The sequence below is a fragment of the Mastomys coucha genome, unplaced genomic scaffold (genome assembly GCF_008632895.1).
Source record: "Mastomys coucha isolate ucsf_1 unplaced genomic scaffold, UCSF_Mcou_1 pScaffold5, whole genome shotgun sequence".
Lineage (NCBI taxonomy): Eukaryota > Metazoa > Chordata > Mammalia > Rodentia > Muridae > Mastomys > Mastomys coucha.
Genome location: NW_022196911.1, coordinates 102,455,584 through 102,476,996, shown reverse-complemented (window position 1 = coordinate 102,476,996; position 21,413 = coordinate 102,455,584). Strand labels below are relative to the sequence as shown.

General features: G+C 49.0%; 2 protein-coding genes across 2 annotated transcripts in view; one reads left to right on the top strand and one right to left on the bottom strand.

The window, feature by feature from the left end:
- The first annotated feature begins 7,286 nt into the window (after positions 1-7,286).
- Positions 7,287-8,954, top strand: LOC116077584 (somatotropin). The gene is made up of 5 exons (XM_031352233.1): positions 7,287-7,443; positions 7,612-7,772; positions 7,989-8,105; positions 8,282-8,443; positions 8,656-8,954. The coding sequence occupies exons 1-5, from the start codon at positions 7,434-7,436 to the stop codon at positions 8,854-8,856; spliced, it is 651 nt and encodes a 216-aa protein (XP_031208093.1). The 5' UTR covers positions 7,287-7,433; the 3' UTR covers positions 8,857-8,954.
- A 6,896-nt stretch (positions 8,955-15,850) lies between these two features.
- LOC116076745 (intercellular adhesion molecule 5) overlaps positions 15,851-21,413 on the bottom strand; it is a 14,271-nt gene continuing 8,708 nt past the window's right edge. Inside the window, exons 3-8 of the mRNA XM_031350630.1 lie at positions 20,979-21,245; positions 19,665-19,985; positions 19,194-19,472; positions 18,230-18,499; positions 17,361-17,603; positions 15,851-17,154 (exon numbers count right to left, since the gene is read on the bottom strand). Coding sequence (XP_031206490.1) covers positions 16,943-17,154; positions 17,361-17,603; positions 18,230-18,499; positions 19,194-19,472; positions 19,665-19,985; positions 20,979-21,245 — 1,592 coding nt within the window. The 3' untranslated portion in view covers positions 15,851-16,942. The remainder of the gene's footprint in view (positions 17,155-17,360; positions 17,604-18,229; positions 18,500-19,193; positions 19,473-19,664; positions 19,986-20,978; positions 21,246-21,413) is intronic.

Below are 21,413 nucleotides of genomic sequence, written 5' to 3'. Positions count from 1 at the left end.
CCCATCTACAGGATACTGCTTAGCCCCAGCTTAACCGCAGGCATAATCTTAGTCCTATAACACACTCACAGGAAGAAAACCTGGCAAGCTCAGAAAAACTGGCCAACAGCCACAACCAAGTCTTGTGATCCAAAGATGCGTTGGCTGCCTCCTTTATGGGGCTGGGCGGCAACAAAACTGTAAAGCAGGGTGGGAGGAAGGGACTGGGGGATAGAAACCAGATGGGACAATGAGACTGGACTCCAGTAGGTGTTTAAAGAGCTGTGGTTTATAAAGCTCCACTGGTCCCATTTATCACATAGTAGGAAGCACTCCCTTGTTACTTAGTCCCGGACCGGCCTCCTTTTGGCTCAGAGGCCCTGGGTGGGCACATGCCCCACTGCCCACTGGGGGAATCCAGCCAGGTCCCTCGGGGCCCTGGGTTAAGCACAGAATGGTTCCTCCTCCGCTCTAGCTTTGCTTCCGGCCCTTCTCGATGCAGGTGCTGCCTGCGCTGGGGCCATCTGACCCATGGCTTTGGGTGTTTTTCCAGCACAATAAGAGATGAGAGAAAAACAAAGTACCAAAGGCCACCTCTGCTCGGATGGGAACAGCAGATAGTTCTCGTCACCAGCCTCTGTCTAGCAAGCTGTGCCGCCTGTGTGGGGGCAGGGCCTCACAAGGCACCTGGGAACATTGTTTGGACTTGTGGGAGTCTGTCTGCTGTTTTTAAGTCCACTTCAGAACTGGAGAGCTTCTGGGCGGGTCCGAAGCCTTGAAGCTGACCCCCGCCACTATGGCACCCCCCAGTGTCCGCATTGTAACAAAAACACCAACGTTCAACTGGGGGTGCCTTTCCCAACCCAGGAGCCTTTCCTTGGAAACGCAGCTGACTGCAAAGAACAAAAATTAACAGGCATTAAATTCTGAGTTCAGTCAGAAAGAGTTTGTTTAAAAACATTTGGACTGATCCTAGTACGGTTGTTTTTTTAAAAAATAAAACAAAACAAAACAAAAAAACCCATCGGACCCTGGTGTGGTGGCTTACATCTGTAACCCCACTTGCCCCGAGCTTGGGAAGCTGAGACAGGAGGATGGACATGTGTGTGTCTGAAGCCAACCTGGGTTACAAAGTGAAAACCTGTCAAAACAAACAAACAAACAAAATATCTTTTTTTAAAAAGTCATCTTTCCTTAGATACATCTCCTCCACTTGGCAGGGTGGAGAAGCCAGACACCACTAGGGTTCAGATTCAGCAAGCATGGATCTGTTTGTGCATGCAGCCTTGTCTACTTTTCCAGTTAATTTTTTTTTTATGTGTATGTGGCTGTACATCCCTATTCCTGTTCCTTTTATTTAAAAGCAACTATAAAGTTGGGCACAGTGGCTCACAGCTATATTCCCAGTACTTGGGAGGTGAAGACCAAAGGGTTGCTACATTTATTTTAAGTCTGGTTGGACTGTATATATAGTGAGACCACGTCTCAAAAAAAAAAAAAAAAAAAAAAAAAAAAAAAGAAAGAAAGAAAGAAAAAGAAAAAGAAAAAAAGAAAAAACCACAATAACAGAAAAAGGAAAGAATTGTTTCAGAGTAAAAAGACTTGGAGACTTACTTGTCTACTTGCTATTTGTAGCTGTTTTGTCCCCTGGGTCCCCCTTGATTCTTTTCCCAAGCATTTGTTCCAGTGAACAGGTGCTCTTTGGTCCTCTGCCCAGTACTATACCAGCTTGCCTGCTTCTTCCATGAGGTGGCTTGTTAAAAGAAAGGGTCCTGACTTTTGTTCATGGAGGTATGCCCAGCTTCTGGGAACAATGCTCCCCTTGGGGGATGGATCGCCAGCAGTCGCTCAATGCCTGAGCAAGAGAAAGATGCATGCACCTGTGTGTAATCCCAGCACTAGGGGACGGGGCAGCCGATAGGGAGTTTGGATCCAACCTGGGCTACATAGTGACATCTCTGTCTCATCAAGAGGAGTAGGGCAAGATGGGGAAGGAGTAGAAGAAAGGCAGAGATGCTGGGCGGTGGTGGCGCACGCCTTTAATCCCAGCACCTGGGAGGCAGAGGCAGGAGGATTTCTGAGTTCGAGGCCAGCCTGGTCTACAGAGTGAGTTCCAGAACAGCCAGTGCTACAGAGATGCCACCTCAAAGATATTGGTGAGGTAATCGGAATGAGATAATCACAAATAGCGGAAGGACAGGTGAGAATAGAAAGCATTTACTGAGGGTTCCCATTAGGAAAAGCACCCCAGACTTCTGTACATGTGTGTGTGTGTGTGTGTGTGTGTGTGTGTACATGTAGGTGTGAGTACACACACGTGTGTGTATACAGGTACATATGTGTGTTTGCATATGGAGGCCAGAGAACAACCTTGGATGGTACTCCTACTCAGGTTTTTTTCAACGGGGTCTCTCTCTGGCCTGGAACCAGCTGAGTCAGCAAAGATGGCTGGCTCACTATCCCCAGGGATCCTCCTGCTTGTCTCCTTAGCACCACGATTGCTCCATATATCTATCTCCCAGCATAAACAACCCCCCACTGACACAAAGGGGTGCCTGCCCAGCCTTCCACTCAGCCCTCTAAGACCCACCTTCCACTCAGAGCCTTCAGCTGCATTGTGGGGAGAGAGGACTCCAGGGTCCAAGAAGATACAGGAAGTGAAACCACGAGGCACACTGAAACGTGCAATACAAATATGAAGAGCGATGGCGTGGTCTGCTTCACTGACCCAGGCTGCATTGGGTTGTTGTTTTTTTTTTTTCCTATGACTTTTCTTAGCGTCTGGATGGCCCCATTCAATTCCTTTGATTCCTCCCACCTTCAGTGAACATCTGTGTGAGGGCTTGCTGTGCACTGAGGGAGGTCCTATCCATGCCAGGCAGTGCTCTTGTCTTTACTAGAACGGGCTTCTAAAGGACTGTGCATGGGGCAGGGCAACGGGGAACTGCAGAGTCATTACTTAGAAACTACAAGATCACTGGGTGGTGGTGGCACACGCCTTTAATCCCAACACTTGGGAGGCAGAGGCAGGTGGATTTCTGAGTTCGAGGCCAGCCTGGTCTACAGAGTGAGTTCCAGGACAGCCAAGGTTAGACAGAGAAACCCTGACTCGAAAACAAACAAACAAACAAATAAACAAAAAAATCCTACAAGATCCAGACAATCTATCCTGAAGCCTCAGTTTCCTCCACTCTCAAATGATCCGTACATGTCCAGTATAGGTCCTGCCACAAGGTGGGGCTTCAGAAACACACCTCTCCTGGAAAGGCCCTTGGGAATCCCCAAATAATGTCCTCTAAATTTTAGAGTCTAAGCTGGGCATGGTGGTGCATGTTTTTATTCCCAGCACTCAGGAGGCAGAGGCAGATAGATCTCTGTGAATTCCAGGTCAGCCTGGTCTATAAAGGGAATCCAGGACAGCCAGGGCTCTGTTACACAGGGAAACCTTGTCTTGAAAACCAAACAGCTTTAGAATCTAAAGACTGTAACTCAATAGAGCGAGTGATCAACTGTGCTAAGATTCGTGTACTAGCTGGAGATGAGGAGCTTGCTCAGCAGTCCGGATGCTGAGGCAGGAGGGTCATGAGTCTGAGGCCAGCCTGGGCTATGCCGTGAGTTCCAAGACAGCCTGAGCAAGAATATGTACGCGCATTTTTATGCAATATATATATGTATGTGAATGCAATAACCAATTCCGACCTCCAGAAGAGGACAGAGCAAGAAGCAGAAAGGGCAGGCTTCAAATTCCCAGTGAGGCGTGTGCAGAGCTACCCCTAACCCTCCTGAGGTCATCCCCACAACCAGAATTAGAAAAACAAAACTGCTTCCGCCCAGAGACTTGAACCTCAATGTGTAGAAGAGGCTGCTTAAGACTCAGGTCTGTGACCCTGCCTGGTAGGTACGAAGAAGCCCAGAGATACAAGTCTGGAAACACAAAGGACTTCCAAACATAGACGCCCAGGGACTCCAAGTTATAAGGGGTGTTCTTTGTGTATGTCTATATCCGTTCATGTATGTGCATAAGTGTGTGCACCTGTGTGTGGAAGCCAGAAGTCAATGGACAGTTTCTCCAGCACTGTCCACCCTGTTTTACTTTTACTGTTTTGTTTTGACATTATGTGTACTTGTGTGTATGTATGTATGTACATATGAATTCAGGAGAGCATGGAGACGAGAGGATCCCCTGGAACTACAGTTACAAGCAATTGTGAGCTGCCCCATGTTGATGCTAGGAACCAAACTTGGACCTTCTGTAAGAACAGTCTGTGCTCTGAACCACCAAGCTATCGTTCTAGCCCCTTGTTTTTAGTGAAAGGGTCTTTTACAGAACCTGAAACTCCTAGATCCATCTAGAGCCATTCCAGGCATCCTGATGTCTCTGCCTCTCCTGCACTGGGATTACAAGTATACGGAGCCATGCCCTAATTTACGAAGGCTGGAATGCTAGGAATCCAGGCTCGGGTCTTCATGCTTGTGAAGCAAGCTCTTTAATGACCAAGCCACCTCTCCAGTTCTAAAATGGGCATTTCTTACAGATGACTGAAGATGTCAGTCTGAACTTTTGAAGGCTGGAATTAAAGATGCTGGTCACAGTGTTTGGCAGCCTTAAGCCTGAAGTTATCAGGGGTCTCAGTGGCACACCAAGACTGGGCAACTTTCCAGAGGTATTAGACAAACCCTAAATTAAGTCAAAGATTAGTATCTAGTAGGAATGAACTCTGAGCTGGGCAGTGGTGGCGCACACCTTTAATCCCAGCACTTGAGAAGCAGAGGCAGGTGGATTTCTGAGTTTGAGGCCAGCCTGGTCTACAGAGTGAGTTCCAGGACAGCCAGGGCTACACAAAGAAACCCTGTCTCGAAAAACAATAAATAAATAAATAAATAAATAAATAGAAATTAACTCTGGTTTTGGTCTCTGTCACCAGACATCCTAAAATGGTCCAGACTAGAGAAAAGATCACCAACCCCCTTCTGATCTCACATTTATCTTCAGCTCACTCTCCTGGGGCTACAGGTTGTCATACTAACTTTCTATAAAGACATATCCCCAGGGGTCCCCAAGGTCTTCTGGGCAACTCCACTCTGAGGTCACTTCAGTTCTGATATGGCAAGAGAAGGAGTCAATTAACCTCTCCCTCAGAGGTAACTTTTTTCTTAGCACCTGTATCTTCTTAGCCCCCGGAGCCTTCTCCAGACCTAGCCCCCAAGGCCCTAGCTGCCTTCTCGGAGTGCTGGATAAATCAGAGAAAGCTGTTGGGAAATGTGTGTGGGATGTTTAGATGTTATATCCTTTGATCCTCAATGGGGAGAGGTGTAGAGGCCCCAACATTTACATCGTAGTCCCCAGGGACATGATTTTTTCAATGTTGGTTGCTGACATCACAACCAAGTACTTCTGGAGAGATTTGCTTGCTTGTGTGTTTCCATACTGGATCAAATATTAAACATCCTGACAACCAAAGGTAGGAGATCTAGACACAGGGAGTGTTGGGGACTCAGAGGTTAGTAAGCTCCAAATGTCCAGCCCTCGTTGACCCTGCCTTTGTCCTGTGGTAGGCTTTCCCATCTACACCCCATGCTCCTTGGCCATTTTCTTATGGGAATCAGCACGGAAAACAAAATGCGGTGAAGGCACCCTTACGTTTGGGGGTAAGACCCACTACTCAGAAGGATTCAGAAACTGAAACAACTGGGTCATTCCACACAGGTGCTAGGGATAAGGGGCCTTGGGCCATGGACCATGGGACCTGCAAAGCCGAAGGAGCTGCTGCCTCAGCAGAACCAGCTTTTGAATTTGTTCTTTCAGAACCTCAGTCTCTTCCTCTGAAAAATGGGTGCGATGTGTACATCACATTCCCAAGTCAGCCATGGGACCAAATGTGAGCGTGGTTTTTGCCTCCTGATAAACTCTTGACAGATGCTAGGGGAGCAGAATGCTGCAGTGATTAAATTGGCTTCTTTCAGAATGCCCACCCTGATTCCCAGTTCAGCCAGAAGGTTCAAAATCCTGAAGTGCTTTCTGAACTTTGAGGTGCTCAAGGCTGCTGGGCTGTAGGGGAAGCACCTGAGGTCCATGTCTGTTTACAAGAATTTTGCTTCTTGGTTTACAGCTGCATGGCAGGTCCAAGGAGCAGGTTTGGGTCCTGTGCTCCACAAACCTAAGGGGGCATCTTAGAGCTTGTGGAAGAACATTGTGTGTGGACAGTGCCCTCTAGTGGTCAGTGTTAGCGCTACATAGGAGGAAGTCTTTCTTTTCCCAACACACACACACACACACACACACACACACACACACACACACACACACACATTCTCTCTCTTGGTTATTTTTATTTTTATTGGTGTGTATGTGTGTGAGTCTATGTCACATGTATGAGAGTGCTCATGGAGACCAGAAGAGGGCATCAGAGCCTCTCTTCAGAACCTATATCCTCAGAACTGGGGTATAGGTTGTTGTGAGTTGTTTGACATGGGTGCTGGGAATTAAACTCAGGTCCTCTAGAAGAATAACAAGCTCTCTTATCATATAAGCCATCTCTAAATCCAGCACATTTTTTCCCTGAGATTTAGAGAGGAGGAGGAGGAGGAGGAAGAAGAGGAGGAGAAGGAAGAGGAGAAAGAAGAGAAGGAGGAGAAGAATAGGAGGAAGAAGAGGACAGAACAAGGCCAACAAAATGGCCAAGGAGGTATAGGCACCTGCAGCCCAGCCTAAGTACCTGAGTTCAATCCTGGGACCCATGTGATGAAAAGATGGAACCAATCCCCAAAAGTTATCTTCTGAGCCGGGCAGTGGTCGCGCACGCCTTTAATCCCAGCACTTGGGAGGCAGAGGCAGGAGGATTTCTGAGTTCAAGGCCAGCCTGGTCTACAGAGTGAGTTCCAGGACAGCCAGGGCTACACAGAGAAACCCTGTCTCAAAAACAAAACAAAACAAAAGGTTATCTTCTGGTCCCTACACTGGTCCATGCACACACTTGAGGATGGACAGACAGACACAAATGCAACTGAAAAAAGAAACATCCATGGGGACACCGCCTCCTTGGAGAGGCTCTGTTGCCCCTTGTCCCAGTGAACAAGCAATAGTACCCTGCCAGAGTATCCTCCCGCTGATGCAAGATACTCTCAAAAGGACGCATTGGGTGGTCTCTGTGGCTGGGATCTTGCATAACCAATGCCCATAAACCTGGCAAAGGTGGTGATGGAACGATAAGGTCGGGGACATGACCTCAGGAGAGGAGTGGGGACACAATGAGTGGGAGGAGCTTCTAAATTATCCATCAGCACAAGCTGTCAGTGGCCCCAGCCATGAATTCATGTATAGGGGGAAAGGCAGGAGCCTTGGGGTCGAGGAAAACAGGTAGGGTATAAAAAGGGCATGCGAGGGACCAAGTCCAGCATCCTAGAGCCCAGATTCCAAGCTGCTTAGGGTCCTGTGGACAGATCACTGCGTGGCGATGTCTGCAGGTAAGCATGCGCAAATCCCGCTGGGTGTGGTTTGGACCAGAGTCCTGAGGCTTTTAATGTGAATGCGTCCCAACTTCTGCCACGTTGGGAATACTCTGGGTCCCTATGGGGATGGGGAGAGATTGGTCACTGCTCCCAGGTTTCTCCTGCTCTCCTGTCTCTCCCTAGACTCTCGGACCTCCTGGCTCCTGACCTTCAGCCTTCTCTGCCTGCTCTGGCCACCGAAGGCTGGTGCTTTTCCCGCCATGCCCTTGTCCAGTCTGTTTGCCAATGCTGTGCTCCGAGCCCAGCACCTGCACCAGCTGGCTGCTGACACCTACAAAGAGTTCGTAAGTTCCCCTAGAGATGGGTGCCCGTCTGTGGAAGCAGGAAGGGGCAGATCCCACCCCACCCACACTTCTGCCCCCAAGAAGTCATAGACAGAAACTATGGGGTGAGGGATCTTAGCCAATGCCGATAGATGGACAGAAACAGAGTGGATCCTCCAGAACATAGTAATGACGGCGAGCCACAAGCTGGTCCCTCAGTGACCACTCTTCCTCCAGGAGCGTGCCTACATTCCCGAGGGACAGCGCTACTCCATTCAGAATGCCCAGGCTGCTTTCTGCTTCTCAGAGACCATCCCAGCTCCCACAGGCAAGGAGGAGGCTCAGCAGAGAACCGTGAGTAGGCCCAGGCTTCCCCCCCCACCCCCGCAAAAATCCTCTCTTTTCCCTCCACGTAGCCCTAACTGCACTGCAGGCTAAGGGCCAGCTCCTCCCTGAAGCTGGGGTAACCTGGGAGTCCCAGGCAGGAGTCACTAGGCAATACGCTGCACCCGGCCCTGTTTTTCTCTCAGGACATGGAATTGCTTCGATTCTCACTGCTGCTCATCCAGTCGTGGCTGGGGCCCGTGCAGTTCCTCAGCAGGATTTTTACCAACAGCCTGATGTTTGGCACCTCGGACCGTGTCTTTGAGAAACTGAAGGACCTGGAAGAGGGCATCCAGGCTCTGATGCAGGTGAGGATGGACCAGGGTCCCTAGCCTGGGGTTATGCTGACCTTTGCCTCTACCTGGAGCCTAGATGGGGGCTCCCTGCTCTTCTCTGTTTACTGGTCAGCCCTCAGACCCTTTCCCTGATGAAGCATCCAGGCCTTTCTCTAGGTCCTGGGGTGGGGGGAGGCACAGCTCCTGAGTCTCCTCTGAGTCTCTTGCCCTTCTTTCCCACTCAGGAGCTAGAAGATGGCAGCCCCCGAGTGGGGCAGATCCTCAAGCAAACCTATGACAAGTTTGATGCCAACATGCGCAGTGATGACGCCCTGCTTAAAAACTATGGGCTGCTCTCCTGCTTCAAGAAGGACCTGCACAAGGCGGAGACCTACCTGCGGGTCATGAAGTGTCGTCGCTTTGTGGAAAGCAGCTGTGCTTTCTAGCCACACACCAGTGTCTCTGCTGCACACCCCCGCGCCTCCCTGTACCCTGGCAACTGCCATCCCTACCCTTTGTCCTAATTAAATTAAGATGCATCATATCGCTCTGCTGGAGGTCTTTCTATTATGGGAGGAGCAGTTGTGTGAATGTGTGTCCTGGAAGCCAACCTGCAGGAAGCCTGTGGGCTGTTGGAAGAGCAGCCCTAGCTCTCCCTGGACCAAATAGAATCAACACACCACTTTCTCCATGACATAGAGTCTTTACCCACTTCACGGTCAAAATTCCAGCTGTCTGGGCAATCAGAAGCTGACAGGACCATAGGTCACCCCCATAAAGTATTCAGAAGCATTCCTCCCTCCTCCAGCCAGGATCAGGAAAACAGAACAGCCCCTGCCACAGAGATTGGGGGGAGATGAAAGGGAGACGAAGCACAGAAGGGAACTGAGAAAATGAGTAAAATCACAGATTTACTGCTGTATGTAAGTCTCAGAACGGATTTTCATTCGTGTCGACTACCCTTGGACATGGAGGCAGTTCAAACATGAGTTTGGAAGCTGGGCATGGTGGCGTGCACCTGCAATTCCAGCATTTAAGAGGCTGAGGCAGGAGGATTGCTGTGAGTTTGAGGCTAGTCTAACAGGTCTGCCCTCTGAATCAGGGTAGGGGCATGGAAGAGAGGTTGTAATGTGAAGATGGCAGTCATAATTCCAGTGGGTACCAGGTAGGGGCTAAGGGGTGAGGGGTGGTGTGATGATCTGAGTCCAATGTCGAGAACCCACATTAAAAAACAAAAAACTGGCTGGCGAGATGGCTCAGTGGGTAAGAGCACTGACTGCTCTTCTGAAGGTCCTGAGTTCAAATCCCCGCAACCACATGGTGGCTCACAACCATCCTTAGTGAGATCTGACGCCCTCTTCTGGAGTGTCTGAAGACAGCTACAGTGTACTTACATATAATAATAAATAAATCTTTAAAAAAAAAACCCACCAAATCCAAAACAACAAACCAGGGTATGGTGGCAAGAGATTATAAATCCAGCTCTGGGGTTGTGGAAGCGGGCGGTTCCCTGCTCACTTTGTGAACCCTAGGCCAGTGAGAGACTCTGTCTCAAAAAGTAAGGCTCCTGGGGAATGACATCTGAAGTTGTCCTCTTGTCTTCACAAGTGTGTACATCCATGTATACTGCACACACAGGAACACAAGCACACGCGCGCGCGCACCACACACACACACACACACACACACACACACACACACACACACAAGTCAGATAGAGAAAGCTTGTTGGGTGGGGATAAATCGCCATTGTGAGGGAAGGCTACGACAGGGAAGGGTGGGGGCCTGTGTAGCCAGAAGGTCGGAGGGCCTGGCTAAACTGGGGCTCCTCTGACCTTGTCACCATTTACCATGGAGGAATAGGTCTCTAAAACCCTCTGAAGTGGGGACATACAGACACATATGTGAGATTTAATTTACGCTTGAACATTGGAAGTGAATATCTATGGAAAACATTTTAAATGAAAGCAGGACTTTTCTGCTCTGGAAGGTAAATCTGCAATGACCCCCAGCTCTGCCAGTCTCCCTGTTCTGTGACTGACAAGGGTTTTTGTTTTGTTTGGTTGTTTGGTTGGTTTTGGTTTATTTGTTTGTTTTTTGCTAACTATGGCCCCAGTGCTGCTCAAATAGATGAGTTTGATCGTGTTGGTGTCAAGCTTGTGTAGCAGCTGGATTCAGATTCAGCTTCGGAATGATGTGGCCAAAGTGGTACTGTGGCCCTCTCTCAGCTGAAAGATCCAAGACAACTCATTCCATTAAAGTACTCTGATTGAATGGGGTGTGTGTCGGTTAATGGAGGCAGTTTAACAGTTGTGAAATGTGCAAAGGATTTTGGAGATGGATGGTGACAAACCAGTCAAGGACCATGTGGGGACAGAGGCGGATGAGGACCAGGTGGGGACAGAGGTGGGTGAGCTCGAGGATTTTAATCCATGTTTCCCACTAAGAGTAGCAGCTGTACCTTTCCCATACTCTCCTACACGTAGATGCATCTTCTCTCAGTCTCCTACTCTGATCCTTGGGACCAGCTGGGGCAGGTACACCAGAAAAAACAGAATGAGGGGCTGGAGGGATGGCTCAGAGGTTTAGAACACTGGCTGCTCTTCCAGGGCACCTGAGTTTCACTGCCAATACCCATGTTGAGGAGCTCTCAACAACCTGTAACTCCAGTTACAGGGGATCCAATACCCTCTTCTGGCCTCTATGTTTAGCTGTACATATATGGCAGACACACAGACATGCATCAGTACACATAAATAAAAACCATTAATCTTAAATAACAACAACCAGGTTAGTACAAAAATCAAATGACTACTGGCCCAGATCTTACACAAGAAATATAAAAGAGATTGTATTCATGGCCAGTACATGACATGACCTCAGCCCTCACTGGCAACCTGGTAAAAAGCTGAGCCCTTTGCTTCGATGCAGCTTGAGCAGTGCTGGTCCTGACCCCTGAGTAAAGGCCTTTCTTAGAGCTTTACTGCATGCCCACACCCTGTGGCACATTCACTTCTGCAATCACTAAATAACAAGTTCCCTTAACTGACAATTGCAGTGTGGACATGATCGACACTTACCAGTGAAGATGTAAGTTTATATAGTTTATATTGTGTATTTTCTGTCACATTTTGGGGGGTGGGGGGGTGGAAGAAGACAGCTTTGGTAAGCATCCCAGGCTGGGGTCAAACTCAAAATCCCTGTCCTTCATTCAGCCTTCCAAATTCTGAGAACACAGGCATGTACCATGCATGGTACAATGAAATTTGTTTTCTAAATAAGGTCATGCTAGATAGCCCAGGCTGGCCTTGAACTTGTAATCCTCCTGCCTCATCCCTTTAAGCACTTAAAGGCATGTAGTACCAGACAGGCATGATGGTACATGTTTCTAATCCCAGCACTTGGGAGGCAGAGGCAGGTGAATCAATGAGTTTGAGGTCAGCTTGGTCTATGGAGGAGTTTCAGGGCTACACAGAGAAACTCTGTCGACAGTGTACTCACATACATAAAATAAAAATAAGTGAATTTTTAAAAATGAGAAAGATATGCAGTACCACACTGAGTTCAAAATTTTTTTAAGCTGTGTTTTTCTAGTGAAAAGTCTTCCTGAGGGGCAAGACAGACACAGCTCCCACTCAGAAGGATCCAATAGGTGTATCTCAAGCACTCCTTGATTTCTACAGCTATTCCTGGGTCATTTGCCCATTTTACTCCCTTGGAGGTGCTGTTGCAAACATTTTGGTCAGCCAAGTTGTACCCAGCCAGTGTGGGCAAGGTCTTGTCCTGGGGCGAAGCTGCTTGCTCTTTGCTTTGGGGCAACTCAGCAGTTGCATCAGACTTGTGTTGCTAGGCAACTGCCTCTTTCCCTAGGTCAATTGGTACCTATTCCATTTCCCTGTTAGAGATTTCCATCAGGTGCCTTTCTAGTCCTTGTGACAAAAGTACCTCGTCTAAGGGGCAACTTAAGGTAAAAGAAGTTTAGTCTCGGTCACCGCTCCAGTGTCCATCATGACAAGGGAAGGTGTAACAGATGGGCTGTCCACAATGAAAAGTGACTTCTTTCACATCTTGCTGGAGCAGGAGGTAGAGATGGCAGACTGGGCCCAGGATGGCATATCTCCAAGGCCTGCCCTTGGCGACCTGTAGCGAGCCCTCCAACCCAAAGATTCCATGGTGTCCCTAAAACAGTGTCACCAGCTGAGGACCAAGCACTCAAACATATCGTTTGTAGGGGAATTTAGCGTTCACACATAGCACGTCTCTTAACTAGAGGCCCAGGGTCAGGGCTCCCTGCTACTGAGGTCAAAGTATCTGACCCTTGTCTGTCTTGGCAGTGGAAGTCTCTGGCTTTCTGGCTTTCTGGCTTTCTGACCAGTGGTGCTAGAGGTGATTCTGAAGTCGAAATGGCTTTTGTAGGTTGTGAGTTTGAGGCTAGCCTGGGATACATAGGAAGACTTTTTCCCAACATGCACACACAGAGAGAGAGAGAGAGAGAGAGAGAGAGAGAGAGAGAGAGAGAGAGAGATATTTAAAAGATTTATTTATTATTTATTATTATACATAAGTACACTGTAGCTGCCTTCAGACGCACCAGAAGAGGGCATCAGATCCCGTTACAGATGGTTGTGAACCACCATGTGGTTGCTGGGATTTGAACTCAGGACCTCTGGAAGAGCAGTCTGTGCTCTTACCCACTGAGCCATCTCTCCATGGTAAGTGCCTGGTTAGGGAGAATACTTAATGGCCTTTGACTTGTAATAGCAGGTGAGTTCTCCTTCCCTAAAGCATGAAGCCATTTAGCTTGGTCGTAATCTTCCCACATCTTCTTTAGCTTGTCCTGAAGAGTCAATACAAGTCCTACAGATCTCGTTGATGATCTTGTAGAAGCCCCCTCCCATGGGCCCCTACCCCATTTGACTGATGGCTCAGGGCATGGTGGGACCTAATCCTAGCCTAGGAAAAGGTCAGTGGTGAGTTCAGTTGCTGGTGCTGTAGTTTCATTGTGTTGCGGTGATAAAACTCCAGTGAAAAGCAACTTAGGGAGGAAAGAGAGTCTTTCAGCATGCAGGTTTCAGTCCATTATTGTGGGAGGTGAGGGCAGAAACTCAGAGACGCCATGAAGGAACGTTCCTTGCTGGTTTGTTCTCAGACTCATGCTTAGACAGTTTTTTTATATGGCTTAGGGTCACCTGCCCAGGGAATAGCACCGCCCATAGTGGGATGGGCCTTCCTACATCAGTGCATAAATAAGCCCCACCCCTTAGACAGGCCACAGGATAACCTAACTGGGAAAACCCCTCAGTTGTGACTCTCTTCTCAGGTGACTTTAAGCTGTGTCAAGTTTCGACAGTTACTTGAGATACGGGACATATATACCCTTTCTGGGGCCGTCCTGGTCCAAGCTTTAGAGTTTACCAAGGATACAGAGTTCTAGCAGATTTTTACTTCCCCTGTCCTTTTTCTTGGAAGGAACAGTGCCAACATTGTTAAGATTTGTCTTTTGGGGTTTTAAAAGTCTAGGCTTATATACCAGGTATGATGGCACACACCTTTAATGTCAGTACTGAGGAGGCAGAGGCAGGAGGATATTTTATGTATTCAAGGCCAGGATAGTCTACATAGCAAGTTTCAGGCCACCCAGGCTTACAGAGAGAGACCTTGTGTCAGAAACAAGAACAACAGAAGTTGGAACTATGAAAGACACAAGTACTGTCCTAGAGTGTCTATTGCTAGGACGAAACACCAAGACCAATAGACAAGTTGGGGTTTCTTTGGCTTACACTTCCGGATCACAGTCCTATGGAGAAAGTCAGGATCAGAACTCCAGCAGGACAGGAATCTGAAGTTGATGCAGAGTCCATGGCAGGGTGCTGTTTACTGGCTTGCTCAGTTTACTTTCTTGTAGAACCCAGGACCACAGAGCCAGGGATGGCACCACCAATGGGCTGGGCCCTCCCCCTGTTGATAAGGAGCTGAGAAAATGCCCTACAGCTGACATTTCATTTCATGGAGGCATTTCCTCAACTGAGGCTCCTTTCTCTGTGATGACTCTAGTGTGTGTCAAGTCGACACACAAAACAAGCCAACCTCTAAGTACGCTAACCTCTAAGAGACATAACCAGGCAGGAGCCAGCAGGACCATCTGAGATCCATGGCAGCTAACCCAACAGAGACCTAGCAGGGCCATCTGATAACAGTGGCACCATGTGGCAGTCTAAACTACTAGCTCCCCTTGCTGGCCTAGGAAGCCAATGACATCCTCAATGTTTGGGTTTATGCGCCCTAGTGTTTCCCTAGGTGGCATTTGCAAATGTGACTGCTGCTGACCAGGCCTGGTGCAGCTAATCCAAGACAGTGAGATGGCTGAGGACCCTGGATTAAGATGGTCTGTGTATCTGTCTAACTCTGCTTCCTAACGTACTTTCCCAAATGCTTACCTTGTGAGGATGACTTTGAGAGGAACTACCAAACTCAGTGTGGAAATTGGCATTGCGAAGGCCTTTCCAGGAATACTGATTTACAAACTTGAAATACATTCTAGGTCCTGAGTTAGACTTTCTGTAAACAAACCACACCTTTCTGGTCATAGAAATGAATGTGCCTTCAGTTTGGATCTGGGTCCTTCTACGGCCCATGTCTTAAGATGGCACCTAGTGAAATGTCCTGAGGGGGATTCCTAGAATTCCAGCCCTTTCACATTTCTCTTTGCTTCCTGTTTCCATAATGTGGAAGGCCCCCTCTGTGCTCTCACCACAATACGCTGCCTCTACACAAGCTCAAACAAGTTGAAGACTTGGAAACTATAGTGGAAATCGTTCTTGAAGGTTGATGTACCTGATATTTGTCACAGTAACAGAAAGTGAGCACATTCCTCAAAGATTCTAAGTTTGTAGAAGCAAAGATAAACACTTTGTTTACCACAGAGATGGGTCTGTGAAACCAAAGGATAATTTTTTTTTAAGATTTATTTTTATTTATGTGAGCATACTGTAGTAGCTGTCTTCAGACACACACCAGAAGAGGTCATCGGATCCCATTACAGATGGTTGTGAGCCACCATGTGGTTGCTGGGAATTGAACTCAGGACTTCTGGAAGAGGAGTCAGTGCTCTTAACCACTGAGCCATCTCTCCAGCCCCCCAAAGGATAATTTTTATACCAAATCCTTAACCTCAGATTCAGGATGGTCCAGGAAGAAAGGGAGACACCCTTTGGTATCTGATACTGTATCGTTTCTAGCTATTATCTGTAAGGTGGAAACTGGGTACAAGTGTGAGCTTTGGTTTTGAGAGCAGGAAAAACAGGCTGCTAACTGGAACTGAGACTTCGCTTGCTGTAGGCTGGCGGCTCACATTACCAATCGGAAGCTATCCTCAAAGCTCTGATACGCAACCATTTGGCTTACCACAACAAAGTTTCACTTATGCCAATGAGAAGAAACTCATATTCACAAAGCCTGTTTTATTTTGCCACAGCTAATGTCTCCGTAGACATTTCATGACAGCTCTGGATTTTCTTCAAGCCATCACCTAGGCAGACACAGTCCTTCCAAAGGACGGTGAAGGAGGCTGAGCTGTTACTGCATTGGGTGAACCAGTCACAGAGAATTCCGGTGACAGAACAGAGACCCATCTGTGTGTTAAGCACACTGCCACGGGGTTGTGAACTTCCATCCCAGGTGGGACTCTGTGGCACCAACGATGACAAAAACAGGCAATTCTTGTGGAGGGGAAGAGTAAACTTGGGACTCCACCTCTAACAGAAAGGAATTCAGAGTGTGGCGCCCTAAGAGCAATTTCATGGAAGTGCTCTATCTTTTTCTTCCAAAAGTTAGTTAGGGTGTGATGATACATACCTGTAATCCCAGCACTCAGAGGCTGAGGCTGGGGGATCACAAGTTTGAGGTCATCTTGTGCTGCATAGTAAGTCCTGGGTTTTTTGTTTTGTTAGAAAACTAGGTAAGTGACTTCACTGTCCCAAAGTGAAATTGCAGAGTTATGAGGGTGAAGCCTAACCAGCCAGCACCTCTTATAATGTCAACGGGCACCGTTTGGGGAGCAGGGGACCATGGTCAGGGGAAGAGTTCTAATTCCTGCCTGTTGATCTGCTACCTGTCCTATGAAGTCTTGTCCCTGAACTATGAAATAAGTTCCTAGTTACTCACCCAGAATCCCTGAGCAATGCACCCCAGGATGTTTCTGTTTGAGAGGTGGGCGGTGGGAATGAGGGGCAAGGGAAGGACCTTCTGTGTGCCTGAGAATGAACTAAATACAGAGTAAGAGTGAGAGGATGCCTCACAGGTGGAACAGTCAGACTGAAATGTCTACAAACTGGAATAAACTCAAAAGAGAACAGAGCTCCAGATGGACTGGCTGCACGCCACGTGGGGCCCTGGAACCCTGTTTTGGGGGACAACGGAATGCAAGGAAATGAAGCCTCACACTGTCTCCTCCTTCCCCCTGGGCCCGCCCGCTTTTGCGTCCCTGTAAACTCTGGTAGCTGAAGTCACACTCCAGCAGAGAGCTGTTTGTGGTCAGCAGAGATGCGCGTGGCACTCCTCGATCTGAATATCGGAGAACTGGCTCTCCTCGCTTTTGCTCTGCTCCTTCTGCCTGTGCGTCCGTTTCCTACTGTTTCTCTGGCAGGGCTGGTAGTTCAGGTATAACGCTATGGTGATCACAGCCATGCCCAGGGTGAAGATGATGATGATGAAGATTGTGGAGGAGCTGATTCCCTCAGGCAGGCCTGTGTAGGCACAGAAGACAGAACGGGGGAAGGCAGGCTGAGGATAAGAGAATCATCTCTCCCCAAGCCACCAAGCTCATACTCATGTTCTCCACGATGCATGGGGAGCATCGATGGAGGGATCTCTCTTCCCTCCATGCTTATGTGAGAATCCCACCCCCTGGGGTGCCTCCCTACCCCAGCCAGGCAGCTGGTACAGCAGGTACCTTGGACAACAACAGCGATGTCTTTGCTGACGGAGCCTAGTGGGTTGGTCGCTGTGCAGCAGTAGGTTCCTGTGTGGTTCTGGGTGACCTTCTGAGGTACATCAAGGTCAAAGATCATCCCATTCCAGACACACACCAAAGCCGGGGTAGGGTTTCCCTCTGGGATGCAGGCAAGCATCTGATCCATCCCTTCTACCCATATCTGGTTGCCAGGGCAGCCGGACTCCTGAAATCTTGGCTTGTCTGCAAGAGAGTCCCGCCAGGAGCCCAGTTCCACGTCCTGTTCCCTTCTCACTTCTGTTCACAGTTCCTCTCCTCATCAACTCTAATGCTGCTCCCTCAGCCCAACACTTTCTTCCTCATGGAGAAGAGAATCAGCTCCCTGCCTAAACCAAAGCCTCTCCTCCCTTCCCTACCACAAAGGATATGCAATGCAGCCTAGGCCATTTCTGTGGACTCAGGCTAGGTGATAATTAATGCAGCTTTGTCGGTGAGACTCAGGGGACTTTCCCATTTTAGCTTCTTCATGGGCAAGGGGTCAGCTCAGAAATAAGGATTTCCTCATTTTCCAAAACACAAATCTTGATATGGAATTTTGGAGGTTTCTCTCCCTGGTATCAGCCTCGGCTGTTTCCTCTTATGCAGTGTCTGACTACAGGAACCCCCCTCCTTTCTGGGCTGCCTCTCCCATCACTTGCTCCCACTCGCTTTCCTGAGGACAAGTTTGGTGAGAGTTCATTTTCTTTTCTTCTCTGGGTTTTTCCGACTAGACGAAGTGTGGCCCGCTACTAACAAAGCCACTAGTCAACACCTCTGGAAGGGAAACTAAGTGCCTTCACTTTGTCCAGGGGCATAGGGCCTCTACTTACATAAGACATGAATCTGGCTCTGGGTGGTTTTGACCAGCCGCTGGCCCTTCACCTCCAGAGAGGCCTCGCAGGACAGAGTTCGGCCGTCATCTTCCTCCCTGGCAGTAAACAGAAGCCAGGCAGGCTCCCCAGGGGCAGAGAGGTTTAGGGATCCTTGAAGCCGAAGAGTAGGGCTAGGTGATGTTAGCTCATGACCTGAGCAGGTCACATTAACATCTGTCCCTGCCAGAGGGTAAGCATCTTCTATCTCCAGGACTGGTGGGGGGAAACCTACAAAGGAGGAAAAAGAACAGTGGACACATTTTCAAGCCTGGTGCGCACATCTGTCCTCTTCTTGCCGGAGGTCTCTGGGTAGATGATGTAAGGAGGGACTTGGGACATGAATGCCTCTGTAAGGCTGAAGACAGGGAACAACAATGCAGTTTGAGGACTGGGACCTTCCCTTCAACAACAAACCTGGCCACATTAGGCTATGTCTCTCCTGAGAAGACAAGATGTCTCCTTATTGGGCAGATTTCTTACTCATTTTAGGGAATTACAATGTTTTTGTTTTTCGAGACAGGGTTTCTCTGTGTAGCCCTGGTTGTCCTGGTACTCACTCTGTAGACCAGGCTGGCCTCAAACTCAGAAATTCACTTGCCTCTGCCTCCCAAGTGCTGGGATTAAAGGCGTGCGCCACCACTGCCCAGCTTTTCTTACTCATTTCAAATGTTTATTCTAGAATGAAGTTCAAGCATCCACAATTTCTCTATCAGCAGGACAGGTTAGAAACTGAAGATGGAGGCCACACAGAGCTGCTGTCACGATCAGGTCTCTAACTCACCTCCAGCAGAGAAAAGAGGAAAGCTAGTGCTCACTTAAGAAGACACCCAGCAGAGGTTGGCAAGGATAAATATTTGCAGCCAAGCTATGCAAACTCTCCCTAGCAGAGACCCTATATGGAGAAGGGCTGGGGGTCACTTACTGTAGACATACACTGGTTTCCTTGTTTTCTGCTCCACAGGACCCAGAGACACAAGGCAGGTCAGTTCCCGGTCACCGGTCTCCATGGCCTGAATGGTGGCACTGGCCCATGCTGCATCTTCCTTCCAGGAGGAGAAAGGGCTCAGCTCCTGGTCTTCCAGGAACATTCGGAAGACAGCTTCCTGGGCTGGAAACACTCTAGTCACCTCACAGCTCACAGTCTCGGCCTTTCCAGCTTCCAGCAGTGAAGGCACCCAGATCTGGGGATTCTGAGAGAATTCTGCCAAGTGGATGGGAAAAAGAAAGAAGAAAATCCATAGTCATGTGCCACATGGGATGCTGTGGAAGGGAGCAGGGCTGTCGGTGAACCAGAGGCGAGGCTCAGTCACCCTCACCCCTAAACCCTGTGGGAACAGAGTCCCAAAGGGCAAAGTAGATCCTGGGCTTCCTTCATGACTGGACTCTGACTCACCAAAGATCCGGAGTTCCTTGGTGGCTGAGCTGCCATGAAACAACCCCCCTCCATATGGGCTCAGATCCAGTTCTGCTCGGCAGGAGAAATTGTGCCTGTCATTCTCCCGGTGGGCTCTGGCATTGACGGTGACCTCAGCTCTTTGGGATACCAAAGTTAAGCTCAGGAAGTCTTTTCTGTGCAGTTCTTGGTCTCCCTGGAGGAGGGTAAGGGTGAGGCTCTGCAGGGGCGCCACACTAGGCACGTGACAGCTCACTGTGAAGGCCTCATCCATGGCCACCCACTCAGGCTGCAGGTCCACAATCACCTGCTCTGGTGGCCCTTTAAGACAAAAAGGCAAGCCCTCATGAGGGGCCGCTCACCTCCAGAAGGAAATATCTCAGCGGAAAGTGACTGCAACCCTTAAAGTTTCGGGGGATGAGTTAGCCTTCCAGCTCTCTGTCCACCGAAGGCAGCCATGGCCAAGACTGTGACAGTTAACAGCAAGTCCTCTGCCATTCTGGAACATTCTCTTTCTTATCAGAGAGGTTTCAGAGGCATAAGAATCTTGGCGGGTAGGTCTTTAGCGGTCCATGAAAACTTCTACACCCCTCCCCACAGGGATCCCACTTATTCTTACCTTTGTGATGCAAAGATGCCCCCCCCCCCCCTTAGGACCCTGCCTACCAGTCCCAACATCCTAGAGCCTCTTTCCTGCTCTGTAGGAGGGCCGCTCAGGGCCTGCACCACAGGCATCTCTAACTGCCCCAGCTCAAAAGACTGCTGTCCTTCCTGTACTCCCTGCTTATCCTAAGAGCTGGCAGCAAATAAACTGGCACTCATCTTACATTTGTCTGGTTACTTCGAGGCTGACATTCTTAGGATCTGCTCCCTGTGTGGTCTGTGTATTCTCAAGGATGCCCCATGGCTTATGCTGTAAACTCAGAAGGCAGCCTAGGGAGAGAATCCTGACAGTATGGTTAAATTTTTACTTGGTGTGTGTGTGTGTGTGTGTGTGTGTGTGTGTGTGTGTGTGTGTGTGATTCTCTCCCCTGAGAAAACTTCCTAGGGCTGGCGAGATGGCTCAGCAGTTAAGAGCACTGACTGCTCTTCTGAAGGTCCTGAGTTCAAATCACATGGTGGCTCACAACCATCTGTAATGGGATCTGACGCCCTCTTCTGATGGGTCTGAAGGCAGCTACAGTGTACTTGTATATAATAAATAAATCGTTTTAAAAAGAGAGAGAGAGAAAACTTCCTGCCTAATTCTTCCTAGGCGGAATGGCTTCCTGTCTTCCCATCCCTCTCTTCTCCTAAGCCCTCCACCGCACTCACGGTACATGGTGATGGCCAGCGCTGTGTCCTTCTGCACCCCTGCACAAGAGAAGAAACACTGCAGCACAGAGCTCTCTGTGATGTCCTCCAGGAGAAACTCCTTCCACTGGGACCCTTTGCTTAGCTGGGTTTTCTTTAAGAAGGTGTCGATTCCACTGGGCCCAGGGTCTGGGCAGGTGGTGCTGCAGTTGATGGTTAGGGAGTGTCCAAACTCTACCAGGGCCTGGTCTGGATGAACAGACACCTGAAACAGCTCTTTTGTGGACCCTGAAAAGCAGCACACATGCCAAAGCTGGTGAGGACCAGGTGATCCAGAGCGCATAGAAAGCTCATTCTGGTCGGGCAGTGGTGACCCACGCCTTTTAAAAGTCCCAGCACTTGGGAGGCAGAGGCAGGCAGATTTCTGAGTTCGAGGCCAGCCTGGTGTACAGAGTG

Bases quoted from the DNA above. Each gene is read 5' to 3' on its own strand.
- LOC116077584 (XM_031352233.1), top strand. The intron at 7,773-7,988 runs GTAAGTTCCCCT...CTCTTCCTCCAG, and splicing joins CTGACACCTACAAAGAGTTC to GAGCGTGCCTACATTCCCGA. The intron at 8,106-8,281 runs GTGAGTAGGCCC...TTTTTCTCTCAG, and splicing joins AGGAGGCTCAGCAGAGAACC to GACATGGAATTGCTTCGATT.